General features: G+C 43.2%; 1 protein-coding gene across 1 annotated transcript in view; it reads right to left on the reverse strand.

Annotated features, from left to right (window-relative positions):
• The window catches only part of LOC115799370 (disco-interacting protein 2 homolog C-like), a 71,775-nt gene that overhangs the window by 14,231 nt on the left and 43,470 nt on the right, over positions 1-14,074 (reverse strand). Inside the window, exons 14-25 of the mRNA XM_030756493.1 lie at positions 13,290-13,392; positions 13,036-13,100; positions 11,316-11,409; positions 11,083-11,202; positions 9,883-9,997; positions 9,018-9,157; positions 7,422-7,558; positions 6,857-7,065; positions 3,955-4,069; positions 3,668-3,869; positions 3,482-3,582; positions 950-1,030 (exon numbers count right to left, since the gene is read on the reverse strand). Of these exons, the coding sequence (XP_030612353.1) occupies positions 950-1,030; positions 3,482-3,582; positions 3,668-3,869; positions 3,955-4,069; positions 6,857-7,065; positions 7,422-7,558; positions 9,018-9,157; positions 9,883-9,997; positions 11,083-11,202; positions 11,316-11,409; positions 13,036-13,100; positions 13,290-13,392 (1,482 nt within the window). The remainder of the gene's footprint in view (positions 1-949; positions 1,031-3,481; positions 3,583-3,667; positions 3,870-3,954; positions 4,070-6,856; positions 7,066-7,421; positions 7,559-9,017; positions 9,158-9,882; positions 9,998-11,082; positions 11,203-11,315; positions 11,410-13,035; positions 13,101-13,289; positions 13,393-14,074) is intronic.

A 14,074-nucleotide genomic window follows, 5' to 3' on the forward strand; every position in this document is an offset into this window, starting at 1 on the left:
TGCAGTTCCTCAAATGGCCACTTGAGGAGCTTTAATTGTTCAGTTATTTTGTTTGAAGCCTGTTTTTCACTTTGTACAATTAGCTCATAATCCCTCAGTGCTAAACCCATCAAATATGGACAGGACAGGACTGAACTTAAAACTGCTTAATTAGCAGGTGACTGAGATGTGTGTGGGTGGCAGTGGCTCAGTGGGTAGGTGCTCACCTCGCAACTGGAAGGTTGGCAAGACACTTAACCCACAGTGTGAATGTGGTTGGTGTTTGGTGGTGGTCGTAGGTGCGATTTGGCAGCCACGCTCCTGTCAGACTGTCCCAGGGCAGCTGTGGCTACAATAGTAGCTTACCATCACCAAGTATGATTGAGATGTGAACTAATAGTGCGTAGAATTGTAAAGCATCTTTGAGTACCTTGAAAAGCACTTTATAAGTCTAAGGCATTATTATTATTATTATAATTCAAAAACCCAAAATCTCAACCATGGCAGAAATAAACACGAAGCCTGGGAGAAAACAGAAAAACAAAACTAAACTGGGAAACACACAGCTACGAAGGGGGAACACTGACGACACCGCAACAAGGAACAGAGAAAAACTGAGGGCTTAAACACACACAAGGAAATCAGGGAGTGTGGAAACAATCAAAAAATCAAAACATAACCAAACCCCACAACAAAAATAAAGCCAAAACAAAACACACAGGGTCCAACAGACCCCGGACCATAACAGATGCCCAAAACTCTACAGGGGTAAACAGCAATTAACTTGTTAGAGTTTAAGTTGTTTGGTGCTGATTGTAATCCTGTCCTTGCTCTTAGAACCTTAAAATCACAGCGGTGCCATGACTGATCCACTGATCCTGGTTAGAAGATAAGCTGAGGCTCAGTTCAGACGCTGACTTCATGTCACATAATCTATGGAAGTTGTCAGTGGGTGTGGCTGTGCCGTTACCCGGGAGCTGAGCAGGGTGTAGAGGATGTGGTCCGGTGTGGTCTGAGCTCTCCACTGCAAAACTTCAGACAGGAACAGGAACTGAAACACAGAGCATCAACACTTCACTGAGATCTGATTTCAAACATTTCTTCTATAATAGGAAACACTCCTTTAAAAGTTCTGTAAGTCTTGCTGATCTCATTTTACTGCAAATACCAGCAGAGACGCATCAAACATGTTTATGAGGGGAATAAAACGATGGTTTCACCCATCATTTCAATTATTGTCACATCAGCATTTTAAGAGAAAACTGCAAAACAGACGAGACATAAAATTCAGAGCCGATATCACAGAGACTGCAGAGCGTGTACAAAAGTCTCAAGTTTTTAACCATCAGGTGAACTCCACGTCACTGTGTGCTTACTCACCACTTACTGCTTTTTACTGCTGAGTCGCTGCCTTCTGTCCGGCACATTAAAGCAGTTTAATCAATATCACAGGCGGTGAAATTTCAAAGCAGGCTTAAAAAAAGAAGCTGCCTCTGAAGAGCACATTTATGGGCAGTTAAATGCTGCAGACTGACGTGAATGATGCCGGAATTTGTCCGAAAACTTAAGCGGCCTGTTCAGAAAGGTAATCAGTAAATATGAAAAACAATCACTCAGTTCTGTAATTATTAACATATAAACAGATTTCATAAAAAAAGACACTGAATGAGGCTCAGTGACTTTATTCACTGAATCAACCCAAACTCAAAATGCTGAGTGAGAACCAGGAATAAGAAACGCTAAAATCATGATAAAATTAAATCACTGATAATACCGTCACTTTCTGATTGGCATTATTGTGGTCAGGATGAAGTCATCTGACAGGTTTAGATGCATCTATGGAATCAATCTGAAAAACATAAGTGACAGCTTTCTCCAGTTATCGCACTCACAAGATTTTCAGAAACCTTGACCTCTGACCTTGAAGTCAAAGTCGCCGAGATTCAAACACACCCAGACATTTTTAGTATAGATGTATCTCTGGTGTGAGTTTGAACAGCCTAGGTCACATCGTTCTCAAGCTATCACCTGGTGGGGTTAGAACAATACCCCATGAGCCTTTTTAGGCTGAGAGCTAAAAATGTAACAACATAATAATGGCAATTTAATAAATTGATATTCTTTAAAAGCATGGGGGTTGGGTATCTACTCAGCCAAACACATGACAACATCCCGATGCATTTAGTCATGTAGATAGGACCAGGATGACCTGTTGAAGTTCAAACTGAGCACCAGAACGAGGAAGAAAGGTGAGGTAAGTGAGCGTGGCCACACAGGCTGGTCTGATATTTCAGAAACTGCTGATCTGCTGGGATTTTCCAGCACAACCATCTCTGGGGCTTACAGAGAACAATCCAGAAAAGAGAAAATATCCAGTGAGCGGCAGCTCTGAGAGAAGCTGCATCGTTGATGCCAGAGGTCAGAGGACAATGGCCACTCTGCTTCAATCTGATAGGAAGATAACAGTCGTTACAACCACGATATGCAGAAGAGCAACTCTGAACATCAAACCTTGAAGCAGAAGGGGTACAGCAGCAGCAGAAGATCACACCGGCTGCCACTCGTGTCAGCTAACAACAGGAAACTGAGACTAAAGTTCACTGATTGATTTCTGCTGCAACTTTCAGATGGTTGGGTCAGAACCGTGTATCAATGGTTAGGGCTGATGGTGGTGTAATGGTACCTTAGTACCACCTGAGCATCATTCAAACACACAGCCTGAGTAATGTTGCTGACCATGTCCATGCCTTCATGACCACAGTGTACCCACCTTCTGACAGCTGCTTCCAGCAGGATGATGGGCCATGAGACAAAGCTCAGATCATCTCAAACTGGTTTCTTTAACATGACAGTGAGTTAACTGCATCCTCAGTCACCAGATCTCAATCCAGTAGAGTGCCTTGATGTGGCAGAGTGGGAGACTCACATCATCAGACCTCCAGCAGCTGTGCGATTATATCATGTCAACATGATATCTGAGGAATTTTTCCAGCACCTTGTTGAATCTGTGCCATAAAGAAATATGGCAGCTGTGAAGACAAACGAGGGTCCAGCCTGGGAGCAGGGTGTACCTAATAAAGTGTCTATGAGTGCACGTGTCTACATATCTACTATGTAGATTAGTTTGGCAAATATTTATGGAGGTCTGAACAACTTCCCTGAGAGTTAACTGAGTCAGAAGTGAAGGTGAAGTCTTGACGTGTTATCATGAAAAAATATTCTCTTTGATATGAAATGTTCTAGAAGCTGGAATCAAAGAATGTTTGAGGGTTTTGCTCGACTAAATTATTAATAGTTTATCAAAAGAGCTGCAGATGATTTTTTTTGTCTGATCATCTGATCTCATGTCCTGTTATCACAACAAAAAAGCTTTTTGAACTTGGAGTGACCTTTTTTGGGCGATGCTTGTTTTTAAATCAAACTGTGATCTTCTTGAACTGAGTGATAAACCAACATCTCATTTTTTATTATTTATTATAAAATATGTTTTTGTCTCTCTCACCTGGTCATTGTCATCAGTCTGTCCCAAGTCTCTGCCGCTGGCCTGAGCGATTCTCTTCCCCGACACCAGATTTCCCACCATCACAGAGGCAGGTCCGATCTCTGCCACGCACAAACAGGATCAGCACATCAACAACAACTACCCTCACGGCTACAAGCTAAAAACCCACAGCAGACCCTCGCCCACCTGGCTGTTTCTGCCGCGGTTTGGGCAGGTTGGTGACGCAGGTGTGGGGGCACATGAGGACGTTGCAGGGGTGCAGCCCCCCCTCCAGGTACAGCTGCTTGATCTCTGACAGGTGGATGCCGCCCAGAGGAGTCTTGGGAAGCGTGTTGGCCGGAACCAGAGCCAGACAGAAGACACCCACCCCGTGGATGCTGTCTATGGCCTGAGAAAGAGTCAGGAGAGATTTTGGTCAGACTGTAGTTGGGACTGAATGTCCCCATGGAACATCCAAAGTGCAGGAAAAGCACCTGCAACACGCGGCTCATCCACTGGAAGCTATCCTCTTCCGTGGAGTCTGGTCTCTGCTCGGCCACCACCACGATCCTCTCATCTCTCAGCACCGTCACAGAGAACACGGCTATCCTGCAGGGACAGAGGACAGAGGCATCAGTCAGGACAGCCCCAAAACCACCAACCTGGATCAGGTGACTCCCACCTGAATTAAACACACTTTCACTAAAGAGCTTCAAGCTGTGGAAGCAGAGTTGGAGGCTGAGAGAGTTTCAGGCTCCTGTTGTGTCTACTGCACAAGCTTTTGATCTATTAATATATCTTATGTATCCACAATTTCTTTATTATTTTTGCTGTTTGTTTTCTATCATTTTCATTTTACTGTTTTATTGTTAATTTACTTTATAGAGATATTTTTTGGCATATTTTTATTCTGCTTTTTAACTGACTCAGCTGCTTTATTTTTATTTTATTCTATTTACTGAACTCTTTCCGGTAGAGCAGCTTTACTATCTTAAACTTTATTAAGCTATTCTGACTCGTTTTATAGTCTATTTTTTCCATTCTGTTTTTATTAGTTGTCTTTACTGTTTAGGTTGTTATAACACAGTTATAAGCAGAGCTTATGCTATATTATCTGGAACATGTCCAGACTTGACAAATGTGTTTCCTTTTGTTTTCTCACACTGAGAGTGTGCGATGTCACATCAGAGGAGCACCGCGGGGATCTAAACACACGTCGGATGAGTCAGAGTCACTGAGAAACTGACCTCCAGAGGTCATCGGTCTTTAGATGGAAGCTCCACTGCAGGTTGATGCAGGTAGTTTCACTTTCTCTGTATATTTAATGTGGAGCTGCAGTGGACATTAACCGGGGTTCAGTGGTATGTGAGGGCAGTAAAGCACCATAAAGCAGAACTGCACACATCGAGTAACAACCACAGACAGAACAGTCACATCAAACAGATCGCACTTTTTTTCCTTGTTTCATTGTCTACTTCTTTCCTTTCCCATTTCCTTCTTCCATCTTTGTCTCCTTCATTTTGTCCTTTTCTTTTCATGTGTCCTTGTTTCTATCCTTGTAACCTTCTTTGTTTCCTTATCTCCTTAATTTCCTCCTTCTCTTTGCACATGTTTGCATATTTTCTTCTCTTTCTTTCTCTGTCTTCTTCATTTCTTCCAGTAATAATGGGAGCAGAGCCTTCAGCTTTCAGGCGCCTCTTCTGTGGAACCAGCTCCCAGCTTGGATTCAGGACACAGACACCCTCTCTATTTTTAAGATTAGGCTTAAAACTTTCCTTTATGATAAAGGTTATAGGTAGGGCTGGATCAGGTGACCCTGAACCATCCCTTAGTTATGCTGCTGGGGGGTTCCTATGATGCACTGAGTGTTTCTTTTCATTCACCTCTTTTTACTCTGTTTATACTCCACTCTCCATTTAATCATTAGTTATTATTAATCTCTGGCTCTCTTCCACAGCATGTCTTTTGTCCTGTCTCTCTCCCCTCACCCCCAACCGGTCACAGCAGATGGCTGCCCCTCCCTGAGCCTGGTTCTGCTGGAGGTTTCTTCCTGTTAAAAGGGAGTTTTCCCTGCTCACTGGGGGTCGTTTTGACTGTTGGATTTTCTCTGTATTATTTTAGGGTCTTTACCTACAATATAAAGCACCTCGAGGTGCTTTGTTGTGATTTGGCGCTATATAAATAAAATTGAACTGAATTAAAAACAGAAGCAGAACTAAAGGCACACCTTTATGTGAAATATAAATGTTAAACTATCTCCTGATGAACTTTCAGCTTTTCTTCGTCATGTTTCTGCAGCTGCTTCGTCTCCGAGTACAAACTTTAAATAGCTCCGAGACACGTCATCAGAGGCTGTCGGGTAAAAGATGAATTTCCTCCTCGGTGGCCGTGGACACAATTAAACTTCACTCTATTACTGTTTCTGGATTCATCCACTATTGCTCTACTTTATTAGATTTATTATGAGCGGCGGCATTGCTCATTTATCAGCGTGACAGCCCGCGCACCGATGTCGGACATCTGGCTGGTTTTCAACTGCTGTCGATGAGAACGATGATAAAAATGATTCACTGGTGGTCGAGTCACGTGATGTGAGAAATGTGAGATATGTAACTGCAATATCACAGGTTCAAATCCAGCCAGAGGAATTTAGTCTTTGTGTTTCTCCTTTTAACTTCAGTCTTTTAAAACTTGTGAAACTCTAAAACAGCGTGCTGTCTCTTCAGGGTTTATTGTTGCAGAAAACAAACTGCTTTCCATCTCTTACTGCGTGCTGTCAGAATTTATATGCAGATGCCTAAAACAGTGGAACACCTCTGACCTGAATGCTGAATTATAACACATGTGCACACATGTGTTTTGGGGTTTATGCTTTTACTAAACTGGTGGAAGTGCTGTGATGTGACAACATTGTGTAGTTATAATAAACTGCACATTAAACCTTTGTACATTATGAAGATATAGATATATATGGTGTGAGAATCAGTAACCATAACTATGAGAAGCTGAGCTCTCATAGACTGCTGGAAACCTCCGATTACTGTCAGGAGCAGTTCTAATTAGCTTGATATTGTGTGTTGTTGTTGTTGTGAAGGGTGGATCTGCCTGATAAACATGCTCAATCATAAGGGCCCACCCAAAGCACACACTGATTTATCATCTATTTGACTCTAAGTGGTCATAATTTAGTAAATTACAAACATGTTGTAGTCAATAAGACTTGAAACTAGTGATGGAGACATAAACTCATCAGGAAAGTGTCTTCTGAGGTCACAGATTAAATGAGAAACAGTTTAATCAATTAGAAACTTTTCTGCTTTCACTTTTCAGACCTACTTCCATCATTTATACACAGTCTACTGTGACGTTCCCCACCCACACCCACCTCACCCTTACCTGCCCCTGTAGACAAATTTCATTGGCTCCACTGCGAGCGCAGTGGCAACGATGTCATCTGCATTGTGCCTCCGCCCGCTCACCATGATGAGCCCGTCCATCTTGCCGGTGATGAAGACGAGGCCGCCGGGGCCGATGAAGCCCAGCAGGCCGGTCCGCACGAAGGCATACTCGCTGATCAGCCCCCCGCTGGAGCTCACCGGGTAAACCTGCAGAGGACATTACAGATATTCTTTAATTTGGGACGTTCATACTGGTAACATCAAGCTGCTCATCAATTATTGCGTTAAAAAACTTGCAGCCGCTCCCTTATTCCCACAGTGGATGGATCCACACGTTTGGCTTGGCACAGATTTTACCCCAGATGCCCTTCCTGACACTAGATCATAGCCCCTGAGGGGTGTCTCCTCTCAGCCTCAAACCGGGGATCGTTCACATATAAGGCAAATGTGTTAACCACTACACTACAGGCTACAATTAGTGGCAGACTTGTGATTAATAAGTAATTACTGTAAAAAGAAACCTCACCAATCACGTGTCAGTGTTTGGGTGCGTGCCACCTCACCTCGAAGGTGTTCTTGGTCATGCCCGTCAGACCGTAGTACGATGTCCCCGTGGCGATGGAGCAGACGCAGAGCTCACCAATCTCATCAGTCTGACAGAGCTGGGGGACGCCTTCCGGCTTGACCACGCATACCAGGCCTGGGAGGGCGAGAGACATGGAGGGAAACAGAGGGTTAACAGCCCTGAAATTTCTCTGGTTTCTTTTAAAAAGAAAAAGTTATTTATGGCGTGAGGAGGAACATTATTCACTCCAAACACACCTGTTTATGAGAGTCTCATTTCTCAGCGCTAAACTCTGAGCTTAAAGTAGGTTGTCCCAACCCGAGAATGACGTCTGCGTCTGTCTGTGTCGCACCAAAGCCAGGTGACTGATGTAAATGGGGTAAAGACTGGATATGTAGAGCAGGTAACTGGTGACAATGTATTTTTTTCTGTAATATATCTTTTTAGACTTTGCTGCAACATGACAGAGAAACGGAGACAGGAAAGCTGGGAGACAGACCAGGGGGACAACATTAGCCTCAAGGAGGATTTTGCTCCTTTGTTTGGCTTCCTTTGTGGTGCAGCAGGTGTAGTTCCTGTGGTGAGCGCTGGGTAGGTGTGGCAGTGGGGTTTGATTAGCTGTGGCAGCCAGACATTTCTGCACAGCAGCCACAATAAGAGGTGATCACAAAACATAAATACTACAGAAAAGGTCCCAAATGGCCACCTCTGTCTCATCAGCAGCTCTGCAAGGTTCAAAAAGATGTGAAACAGACGGCATGTTGAGCTACTTTAGACCGATGAGATGGGACCTTTTTATGAATTTAGCAGAATTTTTTAGTTTGCAGCTCAAAAAACACATTTGAGTGTGTACTGGCTCATCAATCAAGACTAATCTGCAGTAAAACTAATCAGCGACAAGAGTTTTATTTTAATCCATCTGCTGTGAAATGGAACAAACAAATAATGCCACTGGTGTCTGTGGACTGTTCATTAAGACCCAAACAGATGACGTTTGGTCCTAAAAGCTTTTTTAATGTTCTGCGTTACCTTGTTAAACTGTGTGTGGGCTTCACCCAGGAGAGGAGAACTCGGCTGATTAGAACAGATTACAGGCTTTACAGCAGCACTGAAAACTCTCCGGAGTTCAAAGCTTTCAATAATGTAAAGCAGAACAAGAGTTAACTCGCTCAGTGGTGAGCAGGGAGAGAGGAAGGGCTCAAAGACTGGACACCGATGAAACAGAGAAACTGGGTCTTAAACTAATTTTACGATTTAATGAACTTGAGCTGCAGCAGATGGAAAACTAGAAGGGACAAAAAGCATAATCTGAAAAGTTGAAATCAATCATATGCTTTCTCCTCATGCTGGTATATTTTTGCTTGAAATGCACATTTTAACTACAAACCCTCACAGTATCCAGTCTTATGCATTATGAACTAAGGGTTTAATCCTGTGAGGCCTCGGTCATCACTGGTCATCACTGGCCCAAATCCTAAAAACAATACGTCACTTTTGTTTGTTTAAATGGGTCCTTAATGTTTTGGGAATCCGGGAACAAAGAATGAATCATTCTAGCTGAGTAGGTTAGGGTTAGAGTCTAACAGCGCTGTACCTCCGGGTGTGACCGTCCCCACATCCTGCACGGTGAGCACCGACAGCCGCTCCTCCGTGTCAACCCTGACCACTCCATAGGTCAGACCCTGCATGGACAGGATACCTCGGCCCGGAGGCTGGCTGCTGTCCTCCACCGGCCTAAACGAACAACCCCACACACACACACACACACACACACAAACAGCAGTGACACAACAGCATCATCTGTGCAAACTGACAGACTCCTGCGCTGCAGTGCAGTACTGCATCTTGAGCAGCATTTCTTTATATTTTGCTTCCACGCTTTTCCTCGGATAGCGGCTGCTTTTTCACTCATTCTTCACTGGAATATTTCTTTTGTTGAGTCACTTTTCACTGACCTTTGGATTATTTAAGCATAAAAACTCAAGGGATGAAGCAGTGTTGTATCTACACATAAAAGACTACGCAGCAATTTTAAACTGTATCTTTAGGCACTTTAGCAGCTGTGTTGCATAAACACATAATTTGTTCCCATTACTTCAGTTGAATCAGACAGTTTGACAGTTTTTTTGCACCAACACAGTGAAAACTGGGCATATCCACCCAAACTGAAGGTGCCTTTAAATGTGTATTTAAGACATTTTAAGACTTCTTAAGGAGCTGCAGACTCCCTGCTGTATCCCACTGGTTTGTGATTGATATAACTGGTTGTACAGTTGGATCCACTCAGGATTACTTCCTCTGACAAGACTTCTGCTACAAAGAGAATAAACTAGATCATTTTATGTGAATTTTTCTACTTGTGCTACAGTCTGTGTGTGTGTGTTTGCACAGGTGTATGCATGTATATTTGCATAATCAGTGCATGTAAAATGGGGCTGGGAGCTTACGTGTTTACGTACCTCCTGATGGCCACCGTCAGGGCCTCGGGGGAGCTGGCGCAGGGACAGATGACCTCGCCTCTCAGCCCTTTAGTCTGAAAGACGTTGAGGAAGGCGTCGCAGGAGGAGATGGACCCTGACGGACAGGAACGGTAACAAAGTGTCAGAACTGCTTCTGTTCAGGTGTCGAGCTCCTTTCACACAAACTCCTGACGTGTGTGCAGAATTTAAGCAGCCGTTGTGCGAGTGGTTTTTAATCAGATACACTGGATCCCTGAATGCGATTAAAAAACACTCAAAGGAGCTTTCTGTACCGACGGTTTCAAATGTTTTAGGCCAGTAATCAGATTAACCTTTTTATGACCATCTTTCCGGGCAGCTGCTGGACTCTCATTAATGCAGGTAATCCATAACAGTTAGAAACATGCTGTTTTTATTGGGGGGGTGTAATTTGACTTCATCTCAGCCCACTTAGCCTAACTGTACATGTCACCATGTCAGGTTTCCTCTCTCTGATTAAAAGCATTTGTACAGAACATTTAAAAATGGATCACGTGTTGTGTGTAGAGAAGCAGCTGGGCTGCATGCACGCTTCTGTTTGGTCTCCAAAATGTAGCCATATTTTGGGGGGAATTCTTGGAAGTGTTCAATCGCATTTTGAAAGAGATAAATTTGCTAATTTTATGTGTATCACACTGAAATGAGAAACTCTGGGAGTCTTGATGTTTTCAAGTACACATCATAAACTAACTCTCTAATGTCAGAGCACACCTGAACCCCAGCACACAGCGCCTGCTCAGAATCAGAGGTATGACCTGAAAATCTCGCCTGATGGCAAATATGATGCAACATCAAGCAAGTTTCAAGTCACTGCAGGTCAATGCAGAAATAAGAGCTTCCTGTGGTAACTGCTAAGCAAGTTATTCAGTTAATGAACTAAAAGATGGAAACCCTCAGTGTGGATGACAAAATAACAGCATGAAACCTTCCTGGTTTCACGCTGCTGTATTTTTGTCTCCGTTAAGGCTGAAAACCTTTTAATGTACCAATTGTGTGTAGTTGGACACATCCTGCTCTATTCCTGTAAAGCGACCCAGTTTCCTGAAATCCCAGGAGAGTTTCCTTCTTCTCGTTTCCCTGACAGCCTCTATCTCAAATGCACCTCGCTAAACTCCCCCGTTAGTGAAAGAGCTCGGCTGCGAAGGCTGAGCGCGACCTTACAGGGGTTTGAACCGTCGGCCACCAGCAGCATCCGCAGCGAGCTCAAGTTGATGTCCTTCTGGTCTTTGTGGGCCACCAGAGCCCAGTGCATGTCTCTGGACTTCACACAGGACACCTTGGCTGCAGGAGGAAACAGACACACAGAGAGCAAAATCAGAAATCAATTTGACAAGCAGGTAAATGGAGGGAACTGATTAAGCTGAGTGACAGGTAGGTGTGTGTGTGTGTCTGACCTTTGTACTGGCACACTTTCTGGATCCACGACAGAGGGTTGACCTTCATCAGTGAGTAGGGCACGCTGATCACATGCATCATGTTCATCACACTCTGAACACAGAAGAAGATACTTGGCTTCATATTAACGTCCGTGGAATAAAGATTTATTATTTGATGATGACAGCAGAAATGGACAGGAAGCTGGGGAGTGTAGGGTGACAGTCCGGGGTATAATCGACCAGGTGAGCTATGAAGATATGTCTGAATTAGCTGAGGCAGGTATAATCCCTTCTGAGATGCTTCAGTGTTTCCCACACACTGACTTCACTCGGGCAGGCTGCCAGCGATATCAAAGTCCCGGCTAAGTGACTCATTTTACAATTCTTTTAATCTGTCTGTAAGAAAAACAGTCTCTGTGCTCAGGTTAGGCTTGTTCTCTTGCTCTTATTTTGAAGGCTCAGTCGCTGCTAAGCAGCTTCCTCTAACCCCTCCCCCTCATGTTTTCTAATGTGCCGGCCATCCATATCATTCAGGAGCTTCCTTGGAACAAAAAAAGGATCTTGTCCTGCTGCTGGACTAAACCTGAGTCCACCTTCTTGGACTGCAGCAGTTCTGACTGTGGCACAGAGAACAAGGACTACCACTGCAGTCAGAGATGCTGGATTTCCTCAGAAGCTGCAGGAGATTCCTTTGCTTTTGGGAAGAAACTAGGAATAGTGCACCTGTGCACTGCTGCAGGAAGGACTCACAGCACCCAGAGGACTGACAGTCCAGAAGTGCTAACAGAACTCAGCACACCAGCGTCAACATGTTTAACCTGTGTCCTGTCAGCGGGGGGCAGAGCCATAAATCTCTTTCTAATAAGATAAATATCATTCCTTTTCCTGTTCAAGGCAACTTTTTAACCAATCAACATTCTACCAATGCACGGGGTCAGTGATGTCACACACTGCTGACCTTTTTCTCTCTTTCTCTCTATGGTCCTTCTTTCAGCAGAGCCAGAGCGCTCCACAAAGTCCTTAAATTACACCCAAACTCCAATTTGCAGCTTTCTCTGAACTCTATCACATGATTTCATTTTCCATCCTTCCTTCTTTCTAATTTATTCTTCTGAATTGTTATTGTGTGGTTCATAATTTTATTTGTCTGGTAATTATTTCTAATTTCCATGAATTCAAACAATTGTTTTTTCTGTGCATTTTGCTCAATTGTTTTGTTTTGATCTATCAAATGATTTGATTTAATAAAGTGTAAAAAACAACATTAAAAACAAACTTATTTATTTATTTTATCAACCTTGAAATATAGCTCTTCTTCCAGATGGAAGAGCTATACTGTCAATAATTTTATAACAGATTTATTTATCTTAAAAATGCATTGTTTTGGTTTAGATACATGCTCATGCCAGAAAAAGGTTAACAATGACATTATAATCAAGTTAAACTTCAAATGTCTGTAATACAGTTCTAAACTGTAACACGTTTGTTATAAGAGCTTATAAAATACTTATAAGATCTAATAGTAATAAACATGTTTATACTGCTATTAACACTTTAGCCTGTGTATTAATAAAGGTTCTGTATACATCATGAAGATTAATCGCTTGAAAATTAAAAAATAGTGACAATTAAAGAGCAGCAGTCTGAAGAGTAAAGGTCAACGTGATGAGCTATCTCCCAGCTTAAAACAACAGGAAATTAGGGCCATGACCTCTGACCTCTTACAGTCAGAGCTTACCGTCAGTATGCCATGCCACAGGCCCACGTCCTTCTTGAAGTCTAAGACGTTCACTATGGTTTCAGCTGCAGGCAGAGGTGGGAGAGAAGAGGGTTAAATTACTTAATTACATCTAGAGACTGAGCTGTGTGTGTCTGTGTGTGTGTGTGTGTGTGTGCGTGCGTGTGTGTGTGTGTGTGTGTGTGTGTGTGCGTGCGTGCGTGTGTGTGTGTGTGCGTGTGTGTGTGTGTGTGCATGCGCGCGTGCGTGCTTACCCTCGGTGTAGCTGCAGGACTGGGTGAGAGCCTGGCAGTGTGTGAGCAGAGCGATCCTCGTCACAGTGACTCCCAGCACACTGCCGTCCTTACAGGTTTTATACTGGGAGGAAAACAGCAGATGGATCATTGAAAGCAGAGCAGGGGGGGGAGCTCAGTGACAGACTCAGCCCTGTTGTACCTGCCGTTCAGTATACAAAGCCATAATCTCACTTTAACTGTCAATGAATATTTTCAAGACTCTCTCATTAATTGTCGACTAAATGTAAACAGATTATTATTAAAGAGAAATGTGAATTTTTCATTCATGTTTTTAGTTAACTGAATTTCAGATAATGGTGAAAAATGTTGGCTGGCTTTTATAACATTTTAAAAATGTTATAAAATATCATATGCTCATATTTGACAAGCTGGAGGTGCACTTTATGGCTTTCTGGCCTAGATTCGCAGACTGATGCCACTTGTATGTCTGCAGCTGGAGCAGGTCACATTAATGTTTCATCTATAACCTGTTTTCTCACATTTATTATTGATTTAATGTAAAGCATGTTGAGAAAATGCTACAGACACAGCACTTCCATCACAGGCTGTCTCTAAAAGATGGCCTCAGAAGAAAGGTGAGCATTTAAAATGTGCTGCAGTGCCTGAAACCTGCATTCTTTCTTCTGACCAGCAGGGGGCGAGCCCTCTGAGGATCACTTCTACATAGACGTCTGTATGAAAATGACCAATTCTCCCTCAGTCTCTGACCTCAGTAATCACTTCAAGCCTTATGAATGTGAATT

Source organism: Archocentrus centrarchus, chromosome 20 (assembly GCF_007364275.1).
Source record: "Archocentrus centrarchus isolate MPI-CPG fArcCen1 chromosome 20, fArcCen1, whole genome shotgun sequence".
Lineage (NCBI taxonomy): Eukaryota > Metazoa > Chordata > Actinopteri > Cichliformes > Cichlidae > Archocentrus > Archocentrus centrarchus.